The sequence below is a fragment of the Coturnix japonica genome, chromosome 7, assembly GCF_054131305.1.
Source record: "Coturnix japonica strain WE chromosome 7, WE-NBRP24, whole genome shotgun sequence".
NCBI classification, from domain to species: Eukaryota; Metazoa; Chordata; class Aves; order Galliformes; family Phasianidae; genus Coturnix; species Coturnix japonica.
In genome coordinates this window covers 9,263,153-9,273,532 of record NC_140669.1, presented here as the reverse complement: position 1 = coordinate 9,273,532, position 10,380 = coordinate 9,263,153, and the positions used below count along the sequence as shown (strand labels likewise).

The 10,380-nt window shown below is 48.4% G+C and overlaps 1 protein-coding gene across 1 annotated transcript; it reads left to right on the top strand.

Moving 5' to 3' along the window:
• Positions 1-133: 133 nt before the first annotated feature.
• CNOT9 (CCR4-NOT transcription complex subunit 9) lies at positions 134-10,052 on the top strand. The gene is made up of 8 exons (XM_015868965.2): positions 134-208; positions 1,786-1,965; positions 3,156-3,271; positions 3,922-4,031; positions 4,734-4,843; positions 5,710-5,808; positions 7,751-7,842; positions 8,444-10,052. The coding sequence occupies exons 1-8, from the start codon at positions 185-187 to the stop codon at positions 8,610-8,612; spliced, it is 900 nt and encodes a 299-aa protein (XP_015724451.1). The 5' UTR covers positions 134-184; the 3' UTR covers positions 8,613-10,052.
• Positions 10,053-10,380: the final 328 nt, after the last annotated feature.

The window sequence follows — 10,380 nt, the reverse complement described above, 5'->3', positions numbered from 1 at the left end:
GCCCCGCAACTGCGCATGCTCAGAAGCGGTGCTTTACTTTTTCCCCTCCCACCGGCGCGCATGCGCAGTTAGAGAGCGGCCTGCTGCCCGCTGCGGGTTGCGCGCATGCGCAGCTCGCCCTCCTGCAGGCCGCGTCCCCTTCCCGGTGTGTCTCTATGGCGGCGGGGGCCTGAGCGGCGGCACCATGCACAGCCTGGGCACGGCAGCGGTGAGACGGCACCGGGACGGGGATCAGCCTCTAGGGGGGGTAACGGGGCTCTGGGGGCTACTTCGGCGGCCCAGCTCCTCGTTCGGGTCTCGGGAGACGGCGGGAGGGCGAGGGCGGGGGGAGGCCGCCTCAGAAGTTGTGTGTAGGCCTTGGGCTTCCACACAGCTTTAGGGTGAGCAACAAGGAAAGAGGAAATGAGGAGGAAATGCGGCTTTTGGTTTTAGCTGGAATGGTGACTGAGCATTGTAGAGCCTTTGGGCTGGGGAGATAGCAGGACACGGGGAAATGGTTTTGAGTTGAAAGAGGGAAGATTTAGGTTGGATGTTAGGGGGAAGTTCTTCACTAGGAGAGTGGTTAGGCCCTGGAACAGGCTGCCCAGGGAGGTTGTGGATGCCCCGTCCTTGGAGGTGTTCAAGGCCAGGTTGGACGGGGCCCTGGGCAACCTGATCTATGGGGTCTCTATGGGGATCTATGGGGTCTCCTGGGCAACCTGATCTAGTAAAGGTGTATGTTTGGTGGCCCTGCCAGGCAGGGGGGTTGGAACTACATGATCCTTGAGGTCCCTTCCAACCCGGGTCATTCTGTGATTCTGTGAGATAAGACTGATAGTGGACATCATAAGCTTAATAGCTTGGCAAATCTGCTTAGTGCTCTCTAGGGATCGTAGACACACCGTTGTGCTTTTAAAGGATCGATATATTTAAGCTTGCAGGAATTGAAACTTACAGCGAGTCTGGCAAAATAGATGGAAGCTTTAGATAACACGGCTATAACAACGTTAGTGCTGCACTGCCATCCCAAATGGAAACAAATGAGCTCAGTGTGTTCGCCCTCTCTCTTCCACCTCTGGTATCGGTGTTACCATTGGGATTGTGTTCCTTGTACAGCAGATTGTTAGGGTTATTATTTCAGTGTGAGGTTCTAGGGGGACAAAATGAAATAAAATAGAGTAGATGAGGTAAAAAAAGGGGATAGGAGGAAAGGTGAGCAGGTACAAGGTATTAGAGGCCTGAGATGTCGGGATTGGTAACAGCATATCAGCTTATATTGTAGCCTAAATGGCAACTTCAATCCTCTATATATCCCACAGGATCATAAGCATAATGTGCGGGTAGCTGAGCAGGGAAACTGCTGTAGGAATAGGAGAGGGAAGGCTCTGGGGGGGTGTCCCAAAGGCATGGTCTCCCTCCAGCAGCAATGGGAACCTCATTTACCTCATTTGGGTTCCTGTTGCTGTCAGTTCCTGAGCTCTGTTGTGTTCACTAAGGAGCATTGCTGGCACTGTGGTACATGAAGCACTCGCTTTAATGCATGTTTGCTTCCAAATAGTTGGTCTGAATCACCACGCTGTCTGTGTAGGCCAGAAAGTGAAATGTCTGTCTTTCAGCTAGGCGAAGGACTAAGCTTAATCTAAAGGATCATCCATATCCACAGTTTCTTAATGCAGCTTGAGTCCCTCCCTCCCCCAGCCACTTCCTCAAGACCTTTTTACTTCTTTACCTTTGAGGCTGTGAGAAGCGTTTGGGTGGGACTTTGCTGTAACAGCTGTGACTGAAGTTTTCCTGTCTCCCTCCCAGCCTGTGCCTACAGCACTGGCTCAGGTGGACCGTGAGAAGATCTACCAGTGGATCAACGAGCTGTCCAGCCCTGAGACGAGGGAGAATGCACTGCTGGAGCTGAGCAAGAAGCGCGAGTCTGTGCCTGACCTTGCCCCCATGCTGTGGCACTCGTTTGGCACCATTGCAGCACTCCTTCAGGTGGGTAGGGCAGAGCTCAGCTTTGTTCCATGGCACAGCGCTGCCACACTGCACAGCTCTGTGTGGCCACGGGGTGGATCTGGGGAGGCGCTGATAGTCCCTTTGTGCAATTACTGTGAGTATGATGGCTGCTGGATCACATGGTGAGAGGAACCACACGAGGAGGGCACTTCTAATGTTCTCCATTAGTCATTTCTTGCAAGGTAATGTCCTTAGAGACCAGGCCATAAGGTTGTTGATGAGATGGCTTAGACAGGTGAAAGGGGAGTAGCCGAGTTCTTCTGTGTATGAACTTCTTGTAGATAATATTCCTTTTCTATTTGTAGTGTCATAGCAGAACCACAATTGTTTTACTCCTAACATCTCTGCTTTGTGCTGTGGAGTTTTTTTTCTTTATTTTCCTATGAGTTTGAGTATTACCTGAACAAAAGGTTGCCATTACAGAGCCCTCATGGGGGCAGTATGGAAGTACTTGTAGCTCACTGCTCCAGAGTACCTTGCAAAGAAAACTAAGTGCATTTCTGGTCAAAGCGAGTGGCTCAGCTGAGCTCTGGGTAAATTACAGCTGATGTCTGCCCACCTCTGCTGAATCTTGTCATTTCATTTGAAGAAGGAAGGAAAATGGTGCAGGATAGGCAATGGCAGACTGTGAAAACAGGGCGGCCCTGAAACAAGTGAAGAAAATCATAAGGGAGCCATAGCTGGAAACAGACAGTTTTCTGAATTGGATCTCTCACCTTCAGCTGCTTCCCCTTCATTGAGTTAGAAGAGTACCAGCAGCTATGGTATGAGTGAAGTGGATGTGCTCTGCCTCTAGGCACAGGAGCAGCATTCCTCTTTGCTCCAAGAATTCAAAACAAAGTCATCCCCACATCCGCAAAGAGCCAGGAAGTCAAATAAGCCCTTTTTGGAGAGGGTAGCTAAAATTAAAGTCTGGCTGTATTTCTGTTGACCCCTCATCAAACTGATTCTGGCATAACTCTGCATGCATAACTCATGCATGCATTGCTTTGCAGCATGGTGTTTGCTGTGTAACTTCAGAGTGGTTCTTAGTGAGAGCAGACTAGAATCTCATGTCACCATAGTTCCTTGTTGGGCAAGTGTTCTTGTGCATCTTGCTGATATATATATATATATATATATATATTTCTCTTTTAACTTTTCTTCACTTATTACTTTTTTTTTTTTAGGAAATTGTAAATATTTATCCATCAATCAATCCTCCAACCTTGACTGCCCATCAGTCCAACAGAGTCTGCAATGCTTTAGCTCTGTTACAGTGTGTTGCATCTCATCCTGAAACAAGGTGAGTGTTTCCAAGTATGAAAGTTTTCTGGAGTGTTGATGATGTTGACAGCTCTGCCATTCTGTTTGATTGTAGAAGCACATAAATTCCTTTCTGCTCTTTTAGCAAGAGAAGTGGGAAAATAGGCAGAGCTGGAAGATAGGCAACTGACTGCTGCTTTCACTTGTTTGCCTGGATTACCAGAATGACAGCTTTATTATTGGTTTTGAATGCTTTGCATTCCTTGAATCATCCTAACATCCTGCAAATTCCCAAAATATTGGGTTGTGACAAACCCTAAGAGTTCAGCCAGAGACAAAGCTGCCTTTGTGCTGAGTGTTACATGCAGGATCCTTGTTTTAATGAGCTTACGGTTATTTAGACCAGCTGCCCAAAGAATGGAATGAGCTGGGCTGCCTTTCCCAGAGACTGTGGCAGAGGAGCAAAAGCAAAGCCACACCTGCAGCCTCCAGCTTCAAGTCCTCGCAGTCTGTATCCTTCATGTGTCAGCAAGGAAAAAGATGGTGTTAGTTCAGCCCAAATCTACCCAGTTCTGAGAAGCAGAAGCAGCATTGTCTGTCAAGAACAGTCTGAGGCTGTGCATCATAGTTCTGGTCTGTGTGCTCACTTTGTGTTCCTTGTCTCTTGTGGGTGTTCTCCCTGTCCTACAGGTCAGCGTTTTTGGCAGCTCACATCCCTCTCTTCCTGTACCCCTTCTTGCACACAGTCAGCAAGACGCGTCCGTTTGAGTACCTGCGGCTCACAAGCCTTGGAGTGATTGGTAAGCAACAAGACTAATGCAGAGCAATGGTTTCCTAATGAGCTGGATGTAGATAAAGCATCCAGTGTGTATAGAAACTGCACTACTGCAGTCAGGTCTGGGATAGGAACTGAGATTTTTTTCCCACTTATAAGAAAACCTTGAATTCTGGGTCTGTTGCCAAAAACTTGCTGTTAAAACAAGTATCTGCAATTTTGTTGTGCCTTCACCTTTAGCACAGGAGTCTGGGATGAGATGGTGCACGTTGGGCTTTCTTTGGCATTTTGTCATTGATTGTCTTGGGTATACTTGCCCTGTCATCCATCTTTTCTCCTCTTTTCTGCCCAGAGTGTTTCTCTCTCAATGCATAAAGAGTATCTTGAAATAGGTTTCTTCTTCTTAGAGGCTGCTGTTGAGTGGCTATGAGTCACTGGAGGTTGTGTTACCACCAGGGGGAGAGCCAAGAATGTATCCCCTTTCTGAAAAACAACCAGCCCAAACCAGCTCGATTACTTTTATGCTGCCAAAAATGATATCTTCTCCAGCCACATGCTGCAGCATATTTAGAATGGGAGTTGCTCTGTCAGTCATTCACATCTAATGATTCCCGGCAGGACACAGCACAGCCCATCTTTGATAGGCAAGGGGTTTTTTTTTGTTGTTGTTGTTTTGTTTTTTAATAATTTATCATGTATTAAATTTGCTTTTTGTTTCTCTTTCAAGGAGCCTTGGTGAAAACTGATGAGCAAGAAGTGATAAACTTCTTATTGACAACAGAAATTATCCCCCTGTGCTTACGCATTATGGAATCCGGCAGTGAACTTTCCAAGACGGTACCTGTTGTTTTTCTAAAGAGTTTCTGCTGTTTATATCCAACTGAGCAGGCAGTCTGGAACCTGCAGAGTTGGCTGATACCCTGTTGCCATCCTCGGTGGTGTTTTACCCCCTCAAAAAACAAACTGAACTGAGTGTTCCTTGAACGTGGCAGTTCTGCTAGGAAAGATCTTGCTGCTCTCAGCTCCCAGTCTGCTTAGTAGCTCAGCAGAGTCACCTTCAGTGCTGAGCTGGATTAATTTTCCTTTTGCCTGAGGGAATAAATGCTGTAACTACTTGGTGCTCAGGTTGAGAAGCAGCTGTTGGTGGTGGTGATTGTAGGGATGTTCACCACACTGGACAAGTTGGTTACCCCAATTGATCGTGACCCCTCTCTACCATGAGTTCAGCTCTGAGGTTGGCTGGCCACAGGTTTCAGTCTGTGTGCTTCTCTAGTGAAGCCTGGTGACATATCTGACCAGGGCTCCTCCAAGAAGTCACGTGTCTGGTCATGAATCAGTAATTCTTGAGAAGAAAAGCGAAACCAGCTTGATCAGAGCCAAGGGCTGGTTGCTTTTCTTTGTGGCCATAATACGAGGCTGTCCTGAGCAGCCCGGTGCTAGTTGCTACTTTATGCAGCCTGCACCCAGTCATCTGGTATGCAGTGCTTTGCATCTATCTTTTTTCCTTAGCCAAAGTTGCCAACCATTGTGCAGTGTCCTGCATTTCATTTTGGCTTTAAACTTTTTAATTCAAGTACAGCGTTTTCTGAAGGGCCTTTCAGCTCTGGGACTGCCATGAAAAGAACACAACACAAAGACTGTTCTTTCTGGGGATACATGAGTTGGTTTTGTATGTTCTCTTTTCTGCTTTCTTCCTATTCTAGGTTGCTACATTTATTCTTCAGAAAATCCTTCTGGATGACACAGGGCTGGCATATATCTGTCAAACATATGAGCGGTTTTCCCATGTTGCCATGATACTGGTAAGATTGTTTCTTCTGCTTGAACAAAACTAATAGTCATATACATGCTCTAGCATTTAACTTCTTTAGCAGCTATTGTACTGCTCTCTGGCTGGAGCACAGGGGGAGATGGGCAAGCAGTTCTTGGACTAATTGCTTGTAAGCTCTGTGGCTTTCTCCTCCTGTGTATTTCCTTTGTATAGCTCTGGTTTACATGTTAGGAGAACATATATTAATTGTAACATATGAAATCTTGAGGTAAATCAGGAAAACGTCTCCAGAGAATAAGAAGGGTGTGAATTGGTCTAATTTTATGTAAAGGTAGTGGCACAGGTTCAGATTGTGGATCTGCTTTCCATCTTTGTCTCCCACAGCAGGTTAGAAGAATATAAGAGGTTGAACAAAGGAGTAAGAGCAGAGCAAGCACGTCTGATACTTGCCCTCATAACAGCCTCCAAGCTGCTTTTTTGCTTTTGGATTTCCAGGACCAGCTGTGGATTTTCTATGCAGTAACCCCCAGTGTTCATCCAGTCCTCCCCTTGAACTGCATATGCAGCGTCCTTTACCAAGGATCTGTACAGGTTTCCTGTTTGCTGCCTGGAAGGCCAACCCCAGTTTTGTTTGTTTTGAACCTGATTCCTACTAATTTCTTCATATGATTCTAAATCTTCATGTTAGAATGCACAGAGAGCAGCCAGTTTGGCCATTCCTTCTTGTCCCCTGTGAAGGAAAGCTTTAGGTTACCCATATTTTGTTCATCCCAAGCGTAATAGCCCCAATGGATTATTTCCTTCAGCTTGCTAAAAGAGAAATATCCATCTGCTCTGAAACAGCCATTACCCTGCTTTTGTGTGTGTTTGCTTTTTACAGAGCCAATCTCAGGAGAAGAAAACAGAGCATTAAGTTAAACACTTTGTAGTCCTGGTTCTGTGCCCGAATTTTGATGCTTTCATTGGGAATATTTATTAGTACATCTGTTTTCCCAAACTAACTCACATGTGAACAGCAAAGTATGAATGCTGCTGAGCTGATATCCAAAATATCCCATGTGATAACAGCTTCTGTGGTTGTGGAAGGGATCAGCTTTGGCTGAAAGTACATCCAGCTCAGGGGCAAGCAATTAAGAAATAGAAGCCCTGGGGTGGGGTGGGCGGTGGGGAAAGAGACCAAGAAAGAATCTGTGGCTGGGAAGGGTATGAACACAGAAGGATGTGGATGTGTGAAGGTATGTTAGCATGGAAGAAATGCTGCTTGTGGTGTATTCCCACAATAGGTTGAAATGCTGACATGATAAAGATACAAAAGTGTTCGTAAGACATTTGTTCTGTGTTTCAAAAATAGGGATAATGTACTGCTGTCTCCTGAGGGTGCTGGGTTGCTTCCTAGTCTGCTGATAAATGTGTAAGATGCTCTGCAAGTATTAGAAGCTTTTAAGAGGGCGAGTTAATAATTCCTGTTCAGGAGCTCTCTGACCTGCTGTTCCTTATTTTGAAGAAATCATGGTATCCAGGGGATAGCTGAGAACAGGAAGCTTCCAAAAGGGCAGATGAGGCAGCCCCCACTAATTGCTAACTGACTAAAAATCCAAACCCAGGTGAATTTAGCTAATGGGGAAAATGGTCAGTGCTACCCGGTGTGGTTTCATAGGGGGGGGGAAAAACTTGCTGGGCAGGTCTGATTTGACTCCGAATCATGACTCAGGGCAGGTGTGTGTGAAGGCATCTGTAGTGTTCGCTAGGCTGGGTGTGTTCAAGGCTGCAACCACATGCAAAGTCCTGCACTGTGTGAGAAAGAGATGTGTGCCGTCAGCTAACGGTCTGGGCCCTGTGTGTGGCTGTCCAGCTGAAAGCTGGAGCTCTGTTGAACAGGAGGCCAGGGTGATGTCATGGTCTTTCCCAGTCCTTGCTAATGGTGAAACTGTTGAGACAAACACTAACTGCTGGCACTGGCCTTTGTCACACAGGGTAAAATGGTCCTGCAGCTCTCCAAGGAGCCATCAGCACGGCTGCTCAAACACGTCGTCCGCTGTTACCTTCGCCTTTCTGATAACCCCAGGTAAACATTTAAGGAGTCAGGATTCCTTGTCTGTCCTTAAAACAGCTCATTATGGAAAATACTGTGGGTTTTTTGGTTTGGGGGTTTGGGTTTTTTTGCTAGCTCCAGGAGCTTGTATGGTACATGGTAGAAACAGGGCCTCTTTGGAGCTTGGTCAGATTCAAGCTGGGCAGGTTGCACAGCTTGAACTCAGCTGCCTGAGTTCAAACGTTGCTTGATCTGGGTATGAGGGGAAGACAGAGCTGGAAGGTGTGCTACGCTCTCCCTCTTCTGCATCATGTGAACTGGTAGCAGTAAAAGTAAATGGATGAAATTCAACATGAAAGCAGTTTATATTTCCTCAGCTGACCAGCAGCTCTATCCAAAGCTGCTGAGTTTGTATTTGCTGTCTTCCCCTTCTGGCTTTGTGCTGCTATTGGCTGACAGCCATCAGGACAGACACGGGGGTTTGCTTGGTGGGATCTTGAGGAACGGGAGCCACGCTGGTCAGCAGGACACCACGTGCTCAGTGATTCCCTTGGCTGGGAAACCAGTGGGGTTTGCTCCCCTCTTGCCCCTGTGAGTTTATTTGTTGGGCCCCATTTCTTGTCTCTCGATGTAGGGCACGTGAAGCTCTCAGGCAGTGCCTTCCCGACCAACTGAAGGACACCACCTTCGCCCAGGTCCTGAAGGATGACACCACCACAAAGCGCTGGCTGGCTCAGCTCGTCAAGAACCTGCAGGAAGGTCAGGTCACTGACCCACGGGGCATCCCCCTTCCTCCGCAATGACTGCTGGGGGGGGTGGGAGATTGGGGAAGAAACAGCTCAGGTTTACAAAGAACTAGGAACAGATGACCTCTTCTGTAACAAACTGGGCACGCCAGCAGACTTTCAGTCTGCCAGCTTGTCGGACCATTCCACCCAGCCAAAGGCTGCTCTGTAGCAATGCAGCACGCCTCTGGGGATCACAACACCAGCAGATACTGATACCACAGCTTCAAAAGAGTCAATAAAAATCATCTGTAAAGATCCCCATCTCTCCAGGAGGCTCGGCTGGTGTCTGTCCCTGCATCAACAGGCAGGGGGTAGCACAGACGTCCACTCATCCAGCTAGCTCAGACTTCATGCAAATAGTGTGTGACAATGGGTGTGTGCCACAACCCTTCAATTCCTTGTCACTTCTTGTTTACACGTCTGCTTAGATGAGTGAGCTGAGTAAAAGCCCATCCAGTTGTTTTCTCCCCTGTACAGACTGCTGCTCAGCCCCAGGTAACCTGGGGACAGCTTTCTTCTCTGCAGGCACATCCTCGCTCTCCATCCATCCTCTTAGCACAGCAGGCTTCTCTTTTTCCTTTCCTTTGGCACAAAGGCAGCAGCTGGAGCTGGGCAATGTAGCGCTTGCCCCATGAGGAGGGGTAGATTACTTGTGATGAACCTGTGTGTCATCAGCTTGGTTCTCAGGGCTCCGAGGGGAGGAGAAGACAGCGAGCCTGTGGTTCCTGTGCTGTAAATAGTGCACTGCTCCTGCGGCTATTGACGCAGCTTTAGCCGGCAGCTGAGTGCTGCTGCATGCTGGCTGCTGATCTAGCAGAGCTCTTGCCCAGCAGAGATGCTGCCTGCCTTGCCCAGTGATCAGCAGGCTCCTAATGCAGGACGGCAGGGAGCTGCGTCCTGCAGGCTCCAGGTACACCAGCTCCCACGTCCCCTGCTTCCTGCCTCAGCCCCGATCACATGCCTCCCAGCTCAGCTTTGCCGTCCGAGTGCATCCATTTCAGCTTTCAAACCTGCCTCGGTGTCTGCTTCAGTCCCACTGCAATTAAACTGGCAGGACCGGCAGCCACTTACCTGCCTTCCCTGCACGGAGGGGTGGTGTGGCGCTGGCAGGGGGGCTCTGGGGCTGTGTTTCAGCAGCCAGCTTTGCTGGCACTTGGCTGCAGACAAGCCTGGGCAGCGGCTCATCCCCCTCCAGCAGCCCATTTTGCTGATTATCTGCAGTGTTGTGCCAACAGTGTCTTAAATCCCATCTGGTTTCCCCTCCCTCTTCCCGTTGCAGCCTTTGCATAACGAGGGCAGAGCCCGGCCTATTCCTTGCCCTTGGGTTCCGTTTTATAACCATTGCCACCTTTTATTTTTCCCCCCCTTCTCCTAACCCTGACCTTGATGGGGTGTGAAAATGCTTCTGGTTTTTGTAAGTTCGGGTTAATAAATAATAAAACCCCAGTCAGCACAGGTTGCTCTTGGCCTGGTCTCTTGTGGAGGGCAATGGGGGAGGGAGGGGGGATTATTATGGGTGAGAGAAAGGAGGGCTGTGCCAGCTCCTCGCTGCCCTTCTCATGGTGCTTGTGGCCTTTGGGAGGCAGCTGGCTGTCACCGAGCTGCTGGAAGCCTCCCCTTCTATTTAGGAAGGTAACGTGGTTGGGATGCTGGAGCATTGGGCGAAGGCTGCTGCTTGGTCCCACTTTGCAGGGTGTGTTTGCAGCTGGCACACACTGTCACCCTTGTTATGGTGTCAGAGCCTGTGCTGCTGAGCTGGGCAGGGGATGCTGAGGCGCTGACC

What these genes read in the sequence shown, in the direction of transcription:
- CNOT9 (XM_015868965.2), top strand. Translation starts at nt 185, where the DNA reads ATGCACAGCCTGGGCACGGCAGCG. An exon ending in CACAAGCCTTGGAGTGATTG is followed by an intron (nt 4,032 to 4,733) that starts GTAAGCAACAAG and finishes TTCTCTTTCAAG; the next exon opens with GAGCCTTGGTGAAAACTGAT. An exon ending in CCCATGTTGCCATGATACTG is followed by an intron (nt 5,809 to 7,750) that starts GTAAGATTGTTT and finishes TTTGTCACACAG; the next exon opens with GGTAAAATGGTCCTGCAGCT.